The sequence below is a fragment of the Hakea prostrata genome, chromosome 8 (assembly GCF_041222555.1).
Source record: "Hakea prostrata isolate BN-2017 chromosome 8, UWA_Hpros_2, whole genome shotgun sequence".
In the NCBI taxonomy this organism is placed as follows: Eukaryota; Viridiplantae; Streptophyta; class Magnoliopsida; order Proteales; family Proteaceae; genus Hakea; species Hakea prostrata.
In genome coordinates, this window is record NC_142607.1 from 918,832 (window position 1) to 937,499 (window position 18,668).

Sequence of the window (18,668 nt, forward strand, 5' to 3'; positions counted from 1 at the left end):
AAAAGTTTTAAAAGGCACACATTTGTCACATATAACGCTCAAACCACTTCTCCTGACCCTTCATCCTACTTTAATTCTGTGGGCAACATCACCTCTCACCAAGGTTGACCCCATGTATCTAAAATGTCCTTCTTACGGTAGTTCTAAGTTCTCAATTTCCACCACTTATCCCCTCTATTAGCTTATCTGAAGTTATGCATCATATAAATAATCGTCTTCTTTTTTTCTTTTTTTTTTTTTTTTTTTCGGTTAATACATCATACATTCTATCTTTTTTCGACTTATCTAAAAGGCTCCTGATTCCAAGCTCGATTTTCATCAACTCCAGTTTGACAATATTTCCATCCACTGTCTCATTTATCAAATAATATTCTCAATGAAAAGCATACATGAAGGGACCTCATCTTGGTTGTTTTGTTTTAACCATTAATTTTAAAAATTTAAAAGTAGCATTTCCAAATGATGTCAAAGGTGTGCAAGACAATTCCGTGAAGTATAGCACCCTAACATGCACACATTCCATGAAAGCATCTTACATCTCTTCTTTGGGGTTTAATACAGTACGAAACAATGTGCTCTCAGTAAAATTTTCAGAGCAGCAGTAGATTCATTGGAGCTCCCATTCTGTTATTACAAGATCTGTACATGTTCTCAATTGATTTGACTGCTACCAAAGCTTTTTCTCCCATCCATACCTTACATTGGGATCTAACTTGATAAAGGAAAATAAAGCTAGCCAAGACCAGTTTGGTTGAACCTGAATCAGTTCGGTCAGACCGACCAGGCCGGACCAATCCGAACCGGAAAAGATAACCGACCAGGGCGGACCAATCCGAATCGGCCAAGATAAGGTCGGCGGAATAGCAAGGTAAATTCCAAGAGGGCTTGAAGCCAAGGAAACAGTATTCAATAAGAATTTAACTACTCGCATTTGAGTAGGATTCAATTACTGAGATTCATATCGCAGAATGACTGATGTTGAGTCCCAGTCAAACTCAGATATAGAAAAGTTATAAAAGGGTATGAGAACACAAGAGAAAGGTACGCTGAATAGAATTCTCACTATTCGTATTATTATTGTTCATTACTTTCTTGACTTCCTTAGTCGGATTCCTAACTAGATCGTCGGAGGTGAAAACTCGACCTCCATGGTCAAGCTCATTCTTGCAGATTCAACCGGCTGAAGGGACGAACAGAATTGCGCAGCAACATAACTCAACATCAACAAATGGGTGGAGCAGGTCAAAGAATCACAGGGTGAACCTTGGTGCATCAACGAGGATGCTCCTGAGTCTCAGGAAGCAGCCTCTACTATTGCAGATCCAGCTCCAAATTAGTTCCTTTGTCCTAAGAATAAGCCCAGGGTTGGGTCATATAAGTGTTAGGCCTTCATTGGACGGGTACTATTGATGTATTTTATTTAACTAGACCTTATTAAGGTGAACGCATGTTATTTAATAGTCCTATTATAGTTGATGGAGAGTCATTGTACGGTTGAACTATAAATACGCAAGTCCAATTATAGTTTGCTTCAAATCCAATTAAGTTGTTAAGAGTACGGCTATGATTCCTATTTTCTACTAAATTAGTAGTGTTAAGGCAATCAATAGCCGGCACATGTAATAGCTACAGAGTTTGGATTATTAAGAAAATCAGCTATTGCAGTCTATGAGTTTGTCCTTCTGAGGAAAGAACACGCTCCAGCAGTGGTAAGGTACCTTCAGGTGCCCGAGTGCGAGGGTCTCTACTGAAGACATGCTAAATTCCTATATGATTGTGGACTCAGCCTGCATTAAGATCAGTCAACCATCTCCATAACATTAAACAAAGATCCTAGATCCATGTAAGTGGCAGCCAAAATATGCCATCCTCCTTCAATCTAACCTTTTTTTTTTTTTTTTTCTTGAATTTTTTTTTTTGATTCCCTTAGACACCAAATTTCCCAAGTCAAATCTACACCAATCTGAGCACTGATATTAACTCAAATTTGGACAAACCTTTCCCCCATACCAGGCCAACATTCACCCCAAGTAAAGCTCCATTCAAGCCCTCCGGAATCATTAACCATAGAAGTCCACTATGATGCTCAAACCAGCCATCAAACTTGGTCACTTTTCATACCATATGCACTTTGGGTCCAGCATACCAATTCCTTAAAAGTTTTTTTGTTAAATCAAATCATTCATAAACACAAAATATCCCTCTACAGCCAAGTCAAAAATCTGCTTGATCTTGGAAAGAATTGCCCTAATTCAATAGAGCCTACATCAGCTTCACAAAATGGCGTTAAGGCTGCAGACGTTATGAAACACCTGTCGGGTTATGAAGAACCCACCGAATAGAACAATCAGCAAATAAGAGAAAAGAAGAACACAATAATAACAACTAAGAGAAAAGAAAGACACAATAATATATGGGCAAGAGAGAAAACTCCACTATAAATAAAGAAATATCCAAGAGAGAAGATATTTGGGATGATTAAAGAAGAAGGAAGGCATTCTTTATGCCTCTTCCTCTCCCTATTCCCACATCGGTCGATGTGGGACTAATATTACAACATCTCCCACTTGGGATTAGATTGAGAACCAATCAATCTCCACACCGTCTCTCTATCTTGCCACCACCATGTCTTGTCTATGTCTCTTCAAGCCATCAGGATCTGCACCAAATGACTTGTCGGTATTGATTGCTTTTGTCAATGCATCTGCTAGGTTCTCTTTCGTGTGGATTTTCTGCATATCCAACCTTCCGTCTTCCACCACTTCACGAACAAAATGATATTGTACTTCTATGTGTTTTGTCCTGGAATGAGCTAGATTCCTTGCAATGTGCAAGGCACTCGTCGTCACGTACAAGAGAATCTTCTCGTGTTTGTGCCCAGTTCTTCCATGAATCTTCTTATCCGTTGCTTCTTTACAAGCTTGTGTGCTGCCATATCTCGGCTTCTATTGTGCGTGCTCGCCGTCTGTGTTTAGATACCCGGCTCACGGCTCCTTCGCAATTGTACACATGCCGGTGTGGATTTCCTTTTATCGATCCCCGAAATCAGATCACATATCCTCGCGATATTCAGATCCTCCATAACATGGGCGGCATCCGGTTCCTTTAATGTATCTTAGGATCCTCTTCACTATAATCCAATGCTCTTGTCCTGGATTCGCCATATGCCGACTAATCACTCCCCTTGCTGTGCAATGTCCGGTCTTGTACATATCATGCGAACATCGGACTTCCCACTTCGCTGTGCATACGGTGCTCGAGACATCTCCATCCTCTCTCTTCATTGCTAGGACACATACTTGAGGATACTTGATTACGGAGAGGAGTTTGGCTTCGTCTTGCATATTGAGCGGCGAAGACTTTCCTTGTAACTCTTCGTGATAGCCAAATCTTCTGTTATTTCGTCTCTGTGAATTTGCATCCCTGATCTTGTTTCGGGTCCCGATCCTTCATTTCAATTCCCTAGCCATCGAGCCTTTAATTCTACGATCGATCTTTGTTGGGGCCGCACCAACATATCATCGACATACCGTAAATGATGAAATCATCATTCCAAACCTCTTGTTCGCCGGGTCTGCAGTCTTTGTATCCAAGGCTCAATATGGAATCAATCTCTTATACCATCTTGGCGCTGTTTTGCCGTTGAGATTTGTTCACTCAACCGTTCCCCTTTTGGTTCTTCAACCTTCGGTTGGGCATTGATTTCTTCTTCAAGATCTCCATGAAGTGCAGTTTTCATCTAGCTGCTCGATGTGATCACGTGCCAGTGCTGAACTATCCGGCGGTGTAAGTCGACCCGGAGGATTTCGTGATCGACACCTTCTTCGAGCATATCCTTTGATCACCATTCTTGCGATCCGCTCTCTTGATCATCCTTTTTTCGTTTGATCTTGTAAACCCATTTGTTACCAATGGGCTTCCTTCCTGCGGTAGGTCAGCTCCCCGTCTTATTCTTATGAAGAGCTTCTAGTTCTTCTCGCATGTGCCATCCAGTGGCGCTTCGGCTATCTCGCTTCTCATGTTGATGGCTCACCATCTTCTGTTAGAAGCGGTATGCAATGTTGCTCTCCATTATATCGTTGCCGGTTGGTGTTGTCTTTCACGAGGTGACCGTTGAACTTCTCGTTGTAGACTCAGTGTCTTGTTCCTCATTTTCGATTCTCTCCGGAGAATTTTCTACCGTGGATTGGACTTCTCTTCCTCCTGACTGTTGTACTCTCCGGTTTCTATTGAATGCTACTCACATCTTCCATTTGCGGCTTATCTTCTGCGGTGACATCTCTGCTGATGCGACTTTGTGGCGGTGGGATCCCCTCGATACCCCTTGCTCCTCGGCATTTCCCGTTGCATTTTCTGGATTTTGGATCCAACTTCGAAATTTCTTGGGGATATACATCACGTACACGGGACTCCCTGTGTGCGGCGTGATAATCCGGCTTGCCGTCCACATCTCCATCGGTGTCTTCAAATCAATCGATCTTGTTGGTGTCGATTAATCCATGGCGTGTTTCCCGCCCGGCTTAGCCATCTTGCGTTCTCGCTGGCTCTCGTTCTTTCGAGTGAGTTCTATTCAACCGCTCTGCTACTCCATTCGTTGAGGAGTGTGCCACCGTGAGTTGTCTCTTGTGCCTTCTTGATTACAACTCAGAGTCATCCCCTGTATATTCACCGCCATTGTCGTCTCGAGGCACTTGTTTTCTTCTCGGTTTCTCGTTCCTTGCGCTTTGAATGTTTTGCTGAAACACATCTGACTTCTTCTTGATAGGACACCCAACATCTTCGGATAATCATCGATGAAAGATCATAGTACCTTGCTCCTCCCGGAGATGTACGGTGCTTGCCATACATCGAGTGAACTAATTCGAATACTTTACTCCGTCGGTCTTGAACTTCAATCTATCTGCTTGCTTGTAACACGGTGCTCCGGGTAATAACCTTTGTGGCCCGGGTATTTCGTTCTGCGGAACCTTCACCCTTGCTCGACATGTGGGCCAATTTTCGTGCCACACTTTTGTCATCTCTTCTGATTCGGTTGTGCAGCGATGCTTCGCCTCCGGCTGTTTCTCCCATTATTCGTACAAATTTGCGCGCCCCTTTCCTTTCATTACAACTAGCGCTCCTTTGCGATCCTCATCATTCCATTTTGGATCGTGTCTTGCACCATTTCATCTTTGTCCCAGCATAGTTCTTCTTTGCCCTTCACTGCCGCCATTTTGTGTGCGTCCTCCATCGTACATCTTCACTTGTGGTGCCACTCCAACAATCTCCGGCATGATCATTTCCCTGTCCGGCCCGTGAGTGGTTCTGTTTGACCAATCTCTGCGGAGGTCTGTGCCTGTTGCTCGTCCAAGTCCGCATCCTATGTTCCAATCTATCCTTGGTGCCTTCTTGATTCCTGTGTATCTCCTTCGCATGCCCCTGGTGTCTCTCCTTATCTACCCCTTTTTGTCGCACTCTTTTTGTGTCCCCTTTTGCCCAATTGTGCCTTGAAATTCTTCTTACCCCTGGTTTTGACCTCCCTTGTTGTGACTCCCATTGGAATCCGTTCCGTTGACCTTCCTCGTCATGCAGCTTCGCTTGTTGTGGCTTGCTGTCTATCTTCTCTCCTTTTCGTCTACTTTCTTCTTCGATTGTGCGACATCATCTCCTATCGGGGGTTTCTTGGTTTTGTAATGTTGGTCATTTGTCGGACTTTGGGTAGAATTTCCCTTCGTGGTGCTTTGTCCCCGTTGGTTGAGCATACGAATCGGTGTTGTTGCTCGTCGTGTGTTCGACTCCGTGGTTCAACTTTCTCTTCGGTTTTGTTGTGAGTGTTTGGCTTCTACTTTGTGAGGTGATCCCACCTCCTTTGCGGTTTTCTTCTCTTCTCGCCCGCTAAAATATCATCCGATAATGCTAGATGCAAATCGAAAGAGCGATCGCATCTATTCTATTCCACTTTCGTTGTCGTGAACTCCGCCGGCCGAACACGATGGCTTCCGGCGTTATCTTTATCAATAATGCCTTCATCTTCATTTTCCATAATGAGAATTTCGTGGTCAAACTTGCCGATGTCAATTTTTCGCCATTGCTTCATCACGCTCTGTTGTTGGCTGAGATAACTCCCACTATTTCCGTGAAACTTGTCTTCTCGAGTTATCTCCACCGGTATATGGTTGAACCAAAATGCACCGGGAAAATTTCCGGGAAAGCCGGAGGGACACAGCGGTCCGCTAAAACCAGACTCCTTAGACAAAATTTTCCTAGACATGCACTTAATCACCCATCACCTTTCAGGATACCCGAAAAGAAACCACGTGATGCGACTCTGCGGCACCTCCGTGGATGAAAAACAATATCTTACTTATTTTTCGATGTGAAGGATCCACCTAAGTGGCAATCACGAGCATACTATAGTGACACTCACACCCTAAACCAAACAAACAAACCCCCCAGGAATTTTCCTTTTCGATGTGGAAGCTCGGACTATCGCCCCGGCATACTTGGAAAAACCTCGCTCCGATCCCTGTCGGGTTATGAAGAACCCACCGAATGAACAATCAGCAAATAAGAGAAAAGAAGAACACAATAATAACAACTAAGAGAAAAGAAAGACACAATAATATATGGGCAGAGAGAAAACTCCCTATAAATAAAGAAATATCCAAGAGAGAAGATATTTGGGATGATTAAAGAAGAGGAAGAGGCTTCTTTATAGCCTCTTCCTCTCCATATTCCCACATCGGTCGATGTGGGACTAGGGGGGGGGGGGGGGGGGGGGGGGGCTTTTTGGCTCGCGCCGGGGCGGGGGGGGGGGGGGGGGGGCGGCGGGTGGGGAGGAGAGGCCAAAAAGGAGGGGGGTTCTATAAACAAGCAACTTCCATTTTAATTAGGTCTTTTTAATTAACAAAAAAAGGCAAAACCAATGCCGAAGGCTTCCTCACAAGCAAAGTCCCAAGGGAGGGGGGGCATTTTTCCAATGCAGCCTTACCCAAACAAATTCTGCTGAGAGGCTGTTTCAATACCTTGATCTCAAGCGACAACTGTGATCCACTGACCATTGCACCAAGGCCCTGATGTAACCAGGATTGGCAAGTATAGGGCACCCCCATAATTTGGGCACAAAATAGTCAAGAATTCACGCAGCAGTGCAGCACCAAAGCTGGCCAAATTCCCTAAGGGGTATTTTGGTCATTTTATCACCTTTCCCTTGAGACCAAAGTGGTCTAGCTAGTTGCCCCATGCTGTCAGGAGTTGGGATCTATTTTTGTTTTCTTAATGAAGTTAGCAGTTAGAAACCAGATGTAATTAGGAGTCCTAATTGGAATCCAATTTCAAGGTACCTAAAAGGCTAAAACAATCACACTGTTAGTCAACCCATTCTAACTAAATCTATTTTCATACTAATTACCGATAGACTATTCTAACTAAATCTATTTACATACTAATTACCCAAGTTTTAATTAAATCAGTTCTAACTTCCAACACCAACTGAAATGAATCCAAGGGGTGGTACTAGTGCAATCCAAGTTTGTAACTAAGGCCATCTCCTGCCACAGCTGTCGGTGCAGCTCCTTGAGATTTTGCCTACTCTTCTATTTGTTGGGCCCTTCTACAACTTAGGTTTGTATGATTAGAGCTTGGAGGTAATAGTTCCCCAACACCCCCCCCCCCAAACAAACAAAATAAAAAAAATAAAAAACAATCTGATTCTTGGAAGAATTCATATGTAGGTAATATTGCCGTTTCAATTTATTTTTTTTGACTGTTGATTTATTTATTGAATTTTCTCATTTAAAGTTTTGATCAGCAATAAAATTCGGGAAAGAAGAAAATCTAAACTTAATGATCGCAGGACTTCAAGTTAATGCGCATTAAGAGATATGCCGGTGGACCATCCTTCAAGAGCATTGGTTCAGCATTTGGACGGTATAAGGCTATTGTGGAATGTGGATCTTGTGCTTCACAACACAGCAGTGAGCATCAAGGTGGGTCTGCAAGGTTAACTTTTGTTGACATCTTCCATATACAGCCCAATCATTTGTGCCAACCCACTTGGTTCTGATCTCAATCAGCAATTCATTAGGTTGGGATACCTGTGGTATCTTTAAGTTACTAATAGAACAACCGAGCACAAAATATGTGACGATGCAAATGTGTTGCATCCAGAGGAATATCAACAAGATCTTCGGCACATAGCCCATGGATCGGACCTGCCCAGAAATTCCGTGCGGTATTGAGCAGTGCGTATTGTATTTCCATGACCTAGTGTATGTTTTGACTGTTTTAATTACATATTCAGTAGCTTAATTATGTCTAGTCAGTCATTATCACAACAATGCTACATTAATATTTTCTTTAGGAATGCTACGTACTTAATCCCTAGCCGGTGCTTTGTAGAGTGTGACACTTCGTGTACAGGATGAGTTAATGTTATGTGCCTAATGGGGCCCATTCTAGCGTGTAAGCGCTAGATTGGCTAGATTGGGCCAGCCTAGTATGGGATGGGTTAAAGGGTTTGACTCAATTCGTTCCATCATCTTCAGAGCTTTTGGCACATTGGTCAAGTATCTAGCATTTGGTGTCAGAGATGGCACCACATCAAGTATTCAGATCCCAAAAAGGCCTACCTAGAATAAAGTGAAAGCTGCCAAGAAAGTGCTACCTGCCACCAAATAATAATAATTGAAGGAGCAGAGTATAGCCACTTGAAGAGGGCTGCCTACTGCCGAAGTGTGACCTGCCTAGGGTAAGAGCGGTCGAGGACGACACCTACGGAAGTGTGGTGCTAAATATGTGCCTGATGGGGCCCACTCTAGTATATGGGCGCTAGATTTAACCAGCCTAGTATGGAATAGGTTAAAGGGGGCTTGACTCAATTCATTCAATCAACTATGGAGCCTTTAGTGCATTGGTCAAGTACCTAATACCTTTTTACACCTGCTATAATGGCAAATAACTTACAAATTGATTTGAAAACCTTCTTTACCCCAATTTTCATGGAATAAGTTTAGGAAAGTTGAAAGAAGGCCACAACTTCTCAAATAACCAACTTTGGTTACATTTAATTTCAACACGTACAGAAATAATGAGCTCTCTAATCAATTCTTATATTATAATGCCCTCTATTGCAAAAATATTAAGAATAATAATAATAATAATAAATAAGACAAAACCAGTGGTATTACCACCTAGAGATCAAAGGATTATATTCTTTGTTGTCATATAGTCATCGCTATGGGACAAATTAAAGATAAAATCCCCCATCATTGAGAGAGATAACACCAACAGCTCAAAATATAACAAAAATTCCAACAAGTAAAGAAATCTCATAACCATCTCAAAAATATGGGCAGAGTGGAAATTGCTTCATCACGTTTGAATAGAAATTTTATTGGATTTCATTATAAATTATGTTACCTGAATGCTTCTGCTGCAAAAGAATTAGACACCAAGCCAATCAATGCAAGTCAGGGAGTCAGCTTCGGCGAAGCACAGGCAATCACGTTGTTGGACCAAGAAAAGAGGGTGGCGGACTCTGGCAATCTAGAGGAGAGAGAGGATTCGGGTGAGGGAGACTTTAGTCCAGGAAGGACACTAAAAGCAGCGGACTCATGCAATTTGGAGGAGAGAGAGGATTCAATTGGTGAAACTTTAGTCAAGCAAGGACTCTCAGTTCAGAGGTGTCAAAGGTGGTTAAGACTCCTTTGATCTCTCATTCTTTTGATGCTCAAGTACCATTGGATGACATTGGGCCCCACAGGCCTAGTGGAGATCAGGAATATTGTCAATTACAAATTCAAAATTTATATGCGGGTAATTCATATAAGAATGAGTTCCATTCTCATCCGATTCTCATCACTGTGATGTAGATAGACTTGTGGATGGGTCCCACTCGAGGCCCATCTAGGGTAAAAGGGGTGAAGTAGTTAATCTACATTCTTTTTTGGTAGAAGCTAATCTACATTCAAAGGAGGAAAATGTGGGATCAACTTGATCAAGGGAGGTGATTAAACAATCTCTACCACAAATTCAATTTTTGAATGTGATCCAAGCCAATAAGGATAAGGATGTAGACCCTCAATCTCAAAATTCGGATGAGTTGTCACTTTCATATAAATCTCATCCACTAGATGAGGATTAACTTGCAGATGTGTCCCACTCTAGGCCCACCTGAAGTAAAAAGGGTGAATTGGTTGTTCTACGTCCATCAAAGGAAAATGTGGTGATTAATTACTCAAGGGAGGTAACTGCAAATTCCCAAGAACAAGGAGTGACCACCTTTCTCGATTGGGCCCTGCAGCCAGCCCCAAAAGGAAAGGAGTTGGCTATGCACCCAAGTCAGGAAGAGGGGTTGCAATCGTGGGCGTGGACATCGTCAGTCTTCCCAACCCTTTCAGATGGATGGTGGTTCCTTAACTTCCTTGCAGAATGCCTTTGAAATTTTGGAGAGGGTGGATCAAGAACTAGTGAAGGAGGCTTTAAAGCAAGCTGGCAAGTCTTATGAGGCTTGAGCAAAGGTACCAACTTGCATTAATCTTCTAGGAAGATTTTTTTTGTATATAAGGGGTATGAAGAAGAAGGCAGTGAGCAATGCCCTCAAACTAGTGAGCTTGGGTGTATTGGGGCAACTAATATTGAAAGGTTGAGTGTTCGTTCCTAATATTCTTTATTTTCTTTTATTATTTCTTAATAAAGTTAACTTTTTATATAAAAATTAAAAAAAAAAAAAAAAAAAAAAAAAAAAAAAAAAAAAGAGAAGTTATGTTACCTTTACAATTGCAATTGCAGCAGAGACAGGATCTCGAACACCCAAAACAGTCCAAACTAGAGAATTATCAGAACCAGCAGGAATGATTCCAATTGGAATTGAAATTGCCTCTTTCTGGTTGCTTCTACTAAGTAGACCATTCAGAACCTATATATCAGAAAGATTAAGCATATGCATGAGACAACTTAAAAAACATTATCAGACAACACAAGGTTAAAACTTGCTAATTATGACTAGCAACAGAAAGGCAGTACAAACAGCAACACAAGTCTCACAGGAATTTTATTTTTCCTTTCTTATTAAGGGGATCTGTCAATTCCTTCAACCAAACAACCATAATAAGAAAAGAGTAGTTGCATAAACAGGAAACAACCCTAACCAGTTGGGGATAACGATGTCACATTCCATCAACATAATTCTAGGAATTTTATTTTTCCTTTCTTATTAAGCGGATCTGTCAATTCCTTTAACCAAACAACCATAATAAGAAAAGAGTAGTTGCATAAACACGAAACAACCCTAACCAGTTGGGGATAACAATGTCAATTTCCATCAACATAATTCTGCATCAATCCATACCAACCCACAACAGCAGCTCGTTAATCGGAGACCAAAACCATAACTCTCAAACCAATTTTGGGCTAACCCCCGCCTCTTTTTCCCCAAATTAATGCTGGTTTAACTTTAGATCCTGTAACTGGCCTTAGTCCTTCAGATAAAGTGAGTCACTCTTTTGTGGAGAACTGATTCTTATACGCAGCCCCTCACCACATCAGCCTAGTCTAAGTAGCCATGGTGAGTCCACATTTACATTTTCCTGGACCAGTAATTTATATCCAAAGTTGGGATACCTATCTTATGTTAATGATTACACATTCAAGGTTGCTGTGTTCGACTTCGAGTGTTCCCAGGCACACCATGACATGGCTGGCAGTTGTGATAGTCAGAAGAACATTTCCACTGTCTGCACATATTTCCCGATGTTATTGAACTTACTCAAAACTCTACACAGTTTAAACTGACATAACAGTACTAGGGGTGTCAAAAGTGGAGCCTATACACATCAACTTGTTCATGATTTTCCGCCTTTGGACATTGATGTACTATTTAATGGTTGTTTCATTCTTAATACAAATATCAACTATTTTTATTGAAGGTTGACTTTCAAATACTAAATTATGAGGATAAAATAGGCTACAACATAGACAACCTAGGGCCTGAAGCCAAAATATCTTTTTGGTCTGTCATCCTTCAATCAATTGGATTGGAAATGTGTAGCCATGCTAACCATGCTTACTTCGGCTTACCCTAAAATTTCAAGGCAAAATTCAACCATTTGAACACCAAAATGAGCATTTCAGTTTTTTGGATTTTTGTGGCATGTCAAAATCTAAATTTCGAAGCTTAGAACCTATCTGTTGGCCATATTGTGGATGCTAAAAGAAACTTTCTGGTACCAGCCAGCCAGCCATACTTTGCTTCTGCAATAGAGCCTTCATCTGCTATCAATTGCTCCTAGATATTGATGTAACCAGGGTTGAGGCCCCTATAATTGGACCCCAAAAATCAGACCCAAAGGGCCCACTTTACAGGTAGCTGAATACCCTAAGGTATTTTTGTCATTTTCCCAGCCCTTTTAGGGCTCAAGAGGGGTCTGGTTGGAATCCTCTTGAACCAAGGGTCCTGAATCTATACAATAACAATAAGCCTTGTCCCAACTAAATGGGGTCTACTACATGGATTCTTGCATTCCAATCAAGTTCTGTTTGAGGCCATGCTAGATACAAGGCCTAAGACATGCATATCCTTTCTCACCACTTCTCTTAAGTTTATCTTAGGTCTACCCTGGCTCTTCTAGGTCCTGGATCTATCTTTAGTGTATTTATTTGGATTAGTATTTTGCAAGTTATGACGAAGTCCCAGTTTACGTAAGAGTCCAATTAGGGGTTTCTTTTAAGAGTCTTTTTATTTAATTAATTGAATCTTTGTTAGGGGAGTCCTTTTATGCATAAAGTTCCCCAATTTGAGTCTTAGTCAAATTACTTAGGTAAGGCTATTCATAGCCCATGGAGTTCATACTGAAATCAGTCTCGATTTTAAGAAAAATCCGAGGCTTGGACCTTGGGGGAGGACAGCCTGCAGCATGGGATGAAGAGTGATTCTTGTGCAAATTCAGCAAGTTCCAGCAGTCATCTGCTTCCTGAAGCTCTCAGCAGCCAATTAAAATCAAATCCCGACATACAACTTGAAGGTCCAGCAGTCCCACACTGATCCCAACTAAGTACAGCCCCCTCCCCTTCATTGCATAGCACCCCCAGACCTTCCCCTCATTTGCACAACAACCCAGCCCCCTTTTCCCTCTTGTGGCAGCAAGAAACCCTCCCTTTCCCTTCCCAGACCCAGCAGCAGCAACCCTTCCCTCCCCTTTCCCTTTCCCCTTGTGGCAGCCTTGTTTCCCCCTTTTTTCCCTTTCTTGAACTCTGCGGCAGATCTGAAACAGAAAAGAAAAGAGAGGACAAAGCGAGAAAGAAAGAAAAGAAAAGAAAAGAAAAGAAAGAAGAAGAGAAAATCAAAACACCCTTCCCCCTCTGCCTAGGGCTGCAACTGGGCCGGGCTGGGCCGGGCTTTTGCAATCCCAAGCCCAGCCCTATATGGTATAATTTGAGTCCATTCCCGCCCTGGCCCTAGTTCAGGGCCAATGATTATTGTCCCTGACCTAAGCCCTACAGGGCCAAGCCAAGCCCATTCCCGCCCTAATTGGCCCTAATTGGGCCGGGTTGGGATGGGTTGGCCCTGATTGGCCCTAATTAGCCTTGATTAACCCTCACCCTGATTGGCCCTGGCCCTGACCCTGATTGGCCTTGTCCCTGGCCCCCTGATTGGCCCTGTCCCTGGCCCTGATTGGCCCAGGCCCTAATTGGCCTTGTCCCTAGCTTTAATTGGCCATATCTTTGGTCGTAAATATCAAATGTAAGATAGGTAGTAATTAAAATACATATTAAAGTAATTAAATTCTTAAATTCGAAACTCAATTCTGGAAAATAAAATAGTAAAGATGTCAACAAATAATCCAAAACTTATATTCAATATGTATTTAACTATTTATACCCATTTAGATTTTAGAGAAATAGAGAAATCCAAATTTCTAGGGTTTTTTAATTTGCTATTCGATGAAAATTATGGTTATTATATGTAAGCTCGAAGGGAAAAAGAAAAAGATTTATCTCAATTCTCAATTAATTTCTAACTTCTAAGACAATGGTCAAACTTCATTCCAAATTTCCAATTTGTCTTTCCCCCAAGTCTCTCTCACTCACTCACTCAAATTTAGGCATATTTGAAAGTCAAGTCAATTATAGAGAATGTCACACGAATTCTTTTTGTAAACTTAGAAACATCAGAGATTCATAATTCAAAAGGAATCTGATAAATGAAAATTTTATCTTCAAAGTTAAGAACTTAAGCCGTAGGTAGGTATGTTTTCATTCAAAACTGTTCAATAAATTGATATCTTTTATTCAATACAAAAAAATTCATATTCAAAACCTTGTTAACAAGTAAATCGACGATAATTTAGTATTCAACAAAAAAAAATTTATTTTTTTCATAGTTAAAGAAAATGATGTTTTAGTTACAAACATAGCTATATGTTTTTAATAAATTTTTTTGAAATATCACAGTAGATTTGTTAGATATTCATGATGAGAAGTTGGGGTATAGATTTGTTAGATATTAATTCTTTATGCAATAATTTTTATTATTTATAATATATTATCTCGCCTTAGTCAAAAAACAAAATCAATATTTTATTGAACTAAAAATGACTTTGTTGGAAAAATAAAAATTACCTTAAAAATAATATAAAAAGTGAATTTATAGTCTAATATGATCAAAGTGACTAAATGCCAAAATCAAGACTCATATCAATGTTAGTATGAAGAGATCAAGGTAAAAATCTAGTATTGTAGTACATGATCATCGTCAAATTAATATTAAGATTAGAGCCAAAATTAGGGTCAGGATCAGGGCCAAAATCAAATAGATGCTTATTACATTGGTAATGAGATTATAATTTATTTTTATTAATTTTCTACAAAACATGATCATGTTTCTAAAATTTGACACGTGTCAAGTATCCACCCATATGTATTACAATTAATTCCTCTCCATGTGGGTGGAGGGTCCAGAGTCTTTAGACTCAAATCAGGGCCAGGATCAGGGTCAAAATCAGGGCTAATATCAGGGCCAAGATCAGGGCCAAGATCAAGGCCAAGATTAAGGCTAAGATCAAGGCCAAGATCAGGGCCAGAATCAGGGCCAAGATCAGGGCCAGGATCAGGGCCTGGGTCAGGGCCAAAATCAGGGCCTGGGTCAGGGCCAAAATCAGGGCCAAGATCATGGCCAAAATCAGGGCCTGGGTCAGGGCCAAAATTAGGGCCTGGGTCAAGGCCAAAAATCAGGGACGGGCCGGGATGGGCTGGGCCGGCCAAAGAGTAATCCCAGGCGCGCCCTTGGCCCTAGCTCAGGGCCAAAATATTTTGGCCCTAACCCGCCCTTAGGGCCAAAATCTTCAGCCCAAGCCCTATTCGGGCTCAGGGCGGGCCTAGGGCGGGTCAGGGCTGCCAGGGCCAAACTTGCACCCCTAGGCTCTACCACAAGACCCCCATACCCCCTTCCCTCCCTAATCGCAAACTACCACCCTCCCAACCGTAGACTTTCCACACGTTTCCCACCCCATCCTAGATTGTTAAATCCCTAATTCATCCCATCCATCTGATCAAGTCTTTTATTTCCTTATCCTATCTTAGTTGGGGGGAACCCTAATCTCCCCTTTTGTTACTCCAAAGCGTCTCCCACATCTTTTCCCTCTCCCTAAATTGTTAAATCTTGGTTTTCTTAACTTCTAAAATCCCTACCCATACCAATTTCTTAACCATCCCTTTCTAATCAACCATAAGTCATCCCATAGGGCGTTGGGATATTCCCACAACCCAAGATACATAAACTAGAGACCTTTTCTCCCACTCAAGTCATCCCATAGGGCATCCCATAATTTTTAACTCTACCATAGGATATTGTTAGGACCCTAGGATGAGAGGCCTTGTGGAATGAGGGTTAGTTAGGGTTATTTGAAATAATAAATAGAGGGAAGGAAGATGATCGAATTTTGGAGAGTCTTGTGGGCAGCCGTAGGCTGAGGGAACACCGTGAGGTGGGGGGGGGTGACTGACACCATAGAAACCAGTGTTATCTTGTTATTTCTGGCATTCTTGTATGAATGTTTGAGAAATATTATTAGGGTTTCATCAATTGGCATCAAAGCTGTAACGATCCAGGGAGGTGATGACACTGCCTTCGTTTTCTGGTGAAGGAGGAATTCAGAGATGTATTTTAGAGGTTCTTCTCTTCAGCTGGGAGAACCAAATCGAGGAAGAGCAGTGGTTGGTGGTTGCGATCCAGCATTTGGAAGGAGAAGCACTTGACTGGATCTATCACAAGAATTGGACGGTATTTTCTTGGACGGGATTCAAAGAAGCCCTGAGGTGTGAGTTTAGCGACGGGAGATAACCGACATCAAATTTGGAGATAGACAACAACCAGGTTGAGAAGTATCGAATGAAGGATGAAGTACTGCCGGCTACGGAAGTCACACATCACCAAACGTGGAGCAAAAAGATGAAGATAGGATTAAGTGAAGATACCTACCGGACCAGAGTGGAGGAGCAATATTCTGCTATAAAATCGAGATGCAGTGAAGTGAAGAAGCATAAAAGGAGGCCAGGTACAATCGACGGCAAGTTGCAAGTGGCCAAAAATTCTATTCGCAGGAAAGGAAGAAGACGGTGGAGTTTTAGGGTTTTTGAGGTTGGTTCGGCTCAACCCAACCCGGTCAATCAGTTTGGTTCAAACATTAAGGGCCAAGGAGCTTCTAATTCGGGCCCAATTCAGGTATGCTTAGAATCAGATTTAGAGCCCAAGAGATCCAAGTTCAAATATTGGGCCGTACGTTTTCCTAAGAAACCCCCTTGGGGCCAGCCCATTGATCCCCAGCCCATCGTATTTCATTAACTCAATATCCAACCCATATTTGTTAACCCATGATTTTAAGTGTTCATGTATAGCCCATTTAATAGAATTATTTTGGGCCCATTACAGTTTCATAACCCAAAACCTAATCCTTACAATCAAACCAACGATCAGCCCATTACTCTTCACCATGGGTTTAAATATTTGGACCTTACTCCTTTTCATCATCACTCATGGGCCTGGCCCATTTCGTATACCCAAAATCCAAGCCTTTTCAGCATTACTTTAAACCCAAATAACTCAAACGGGTCAAAACCCAAACCCAAACCAAGCATGAACCAAGAACTTGCCAGAAAATGGTCCAACCGAACCAACAAGTTGGGGAACCATTTTCTTCAACCTATGAACTTCAGAATAGAAAGGGAGGCGGCAAGGTTGGGGCTGCAGCGACTGAGGAAAACCCATTGTCTTCCAACAGCTGCACGCAAGCTCCTTGAGATGCAGCGGTGCGATGGGGATTAATTTCGTTGTAGAAAAAAAAAAACAAAAAAACAAAAAAACAAAAAACAAAACACTCCAAGTCTGATTTTGAGCAGTGGGTGTGTTATTCAGCCTGGGAGGATGATTTTGATTTACTACAGTCATGCGGCACCATCACACGACTAAACTTCAACAATTCCATCACCTTGAGGACAAGGTGATTTTCGAGGGGCCGATAGTGTTAGGACCCTAGGATGAGAGGCCTTGTGGAATGAGGGTTAGTTAGGGTTATTTGAAATAATAAATAGAGGGAAAGAGGGAAGGAAGATGATCGAATTTTGGAGAGTCTTGTGGGCAGCCGTAGGCTGAGGGAACACCGTGAGGTGTGGGGGGTGACTGGCACCATAGAAACCAGTATTATCTTGTTATTTCTGGCATTCTTGTATGAATTTTTGGGAAATATTATTAGGGTTTCATCAGATACCCATAGACTCCGAAGATCTCAAAAAATAATGTCTCCATATCAACCCAAAGAACAAATCCTAATCCTTTGATACCCCTTCTTTGGTGGTTCTAATTAAAGAAGGTCCTGGAAGGTCTAACCCAGGCCCTGCGTTACATCAGGTATCCTAAAACTTCATTACTTAGGAAAAATAAAAGGGTGAGTGACAAGTACCTCCCCTCTTAGTTTGAAAACTTAATGAGGACACCCATACCATTAGTTTTAGATGTCAAGTGGTGTGAGATGATAATTTTACCCCTGTTAATTGTAAAACATTATATTACCCCTTAATATAATACTACCTAAAAGACACTTTAAATCCTGTTTTCTTTTATTTTTTTGTGGATACAAGATGTGGACGTCATCTCTGGAAACACTTCCACCTACCTGTAGAAGACCTCAAGACCTGTTCCCCTTCTTTTATAACTTCATCACCACTGCAAAAAGAGAGACTCACCTTCACATTTCTTTAATTGATTCACTTCATTTTTGCCAACAGATTTAGGATTTTGACATCTATTCATGATTATGGTTTGTCATGTTCAGGTTTTGTGTGTCATTTCTAATAGATGCACTATTTTAGAGTTTCTTTGGTTCCCCTTTATAATACCTCCGTTATATTTGTTCCATTTCACAGAAAAATTTGTAATTGCAACTTAGGGTGTTCTCTCCACATGCTACTTTGCATTGCTTTTCCATTCCAGCTTCAATGCTAACTCCATTGCTTTTTGACAAAACCCACTCAATTGCTCCCATTAGATGAGCAGCTCTGGAAGGTGTTTCTCAGATGAAAGCTCAATTGAGAAATTTCTCTTTTCTACTCCAGTAATGAACCTTGTAGATAAAATTAAGTGCAGAAATTAATGTATTTCAGCAATGGTCAGGCCAGAGTTAAATTTAATGTAACTG

The 18,668-nt window shown here is 41.5% G+C and overlaps 1 protein-coding gene across 2 annotated transcripts in view; it reads right to left on the reverse strand.

Annotated features, from left to right (window-relative positions):
• LCBK1 (long-chain base (LCB) kinase 1) overlaps positions 1–18,668 on the reverse strand; it is a 58,963-nt gene that overhangs the window by 17,424 nt on the left and 22,871 nt on the right. For both annotated transcript variants that reach the window (XM_089167506.1, XM_089167505.1), the window contains exon 6: positions 10,751–10,897. In XM_089167506.1, coding sequence (XP_089023632.1) covers positions 10,751–10,897 — 147 coding nt within the window. The remainder of the gene's footprint in view (positions 1–10,750; positions 10,898–18,668) is intronic.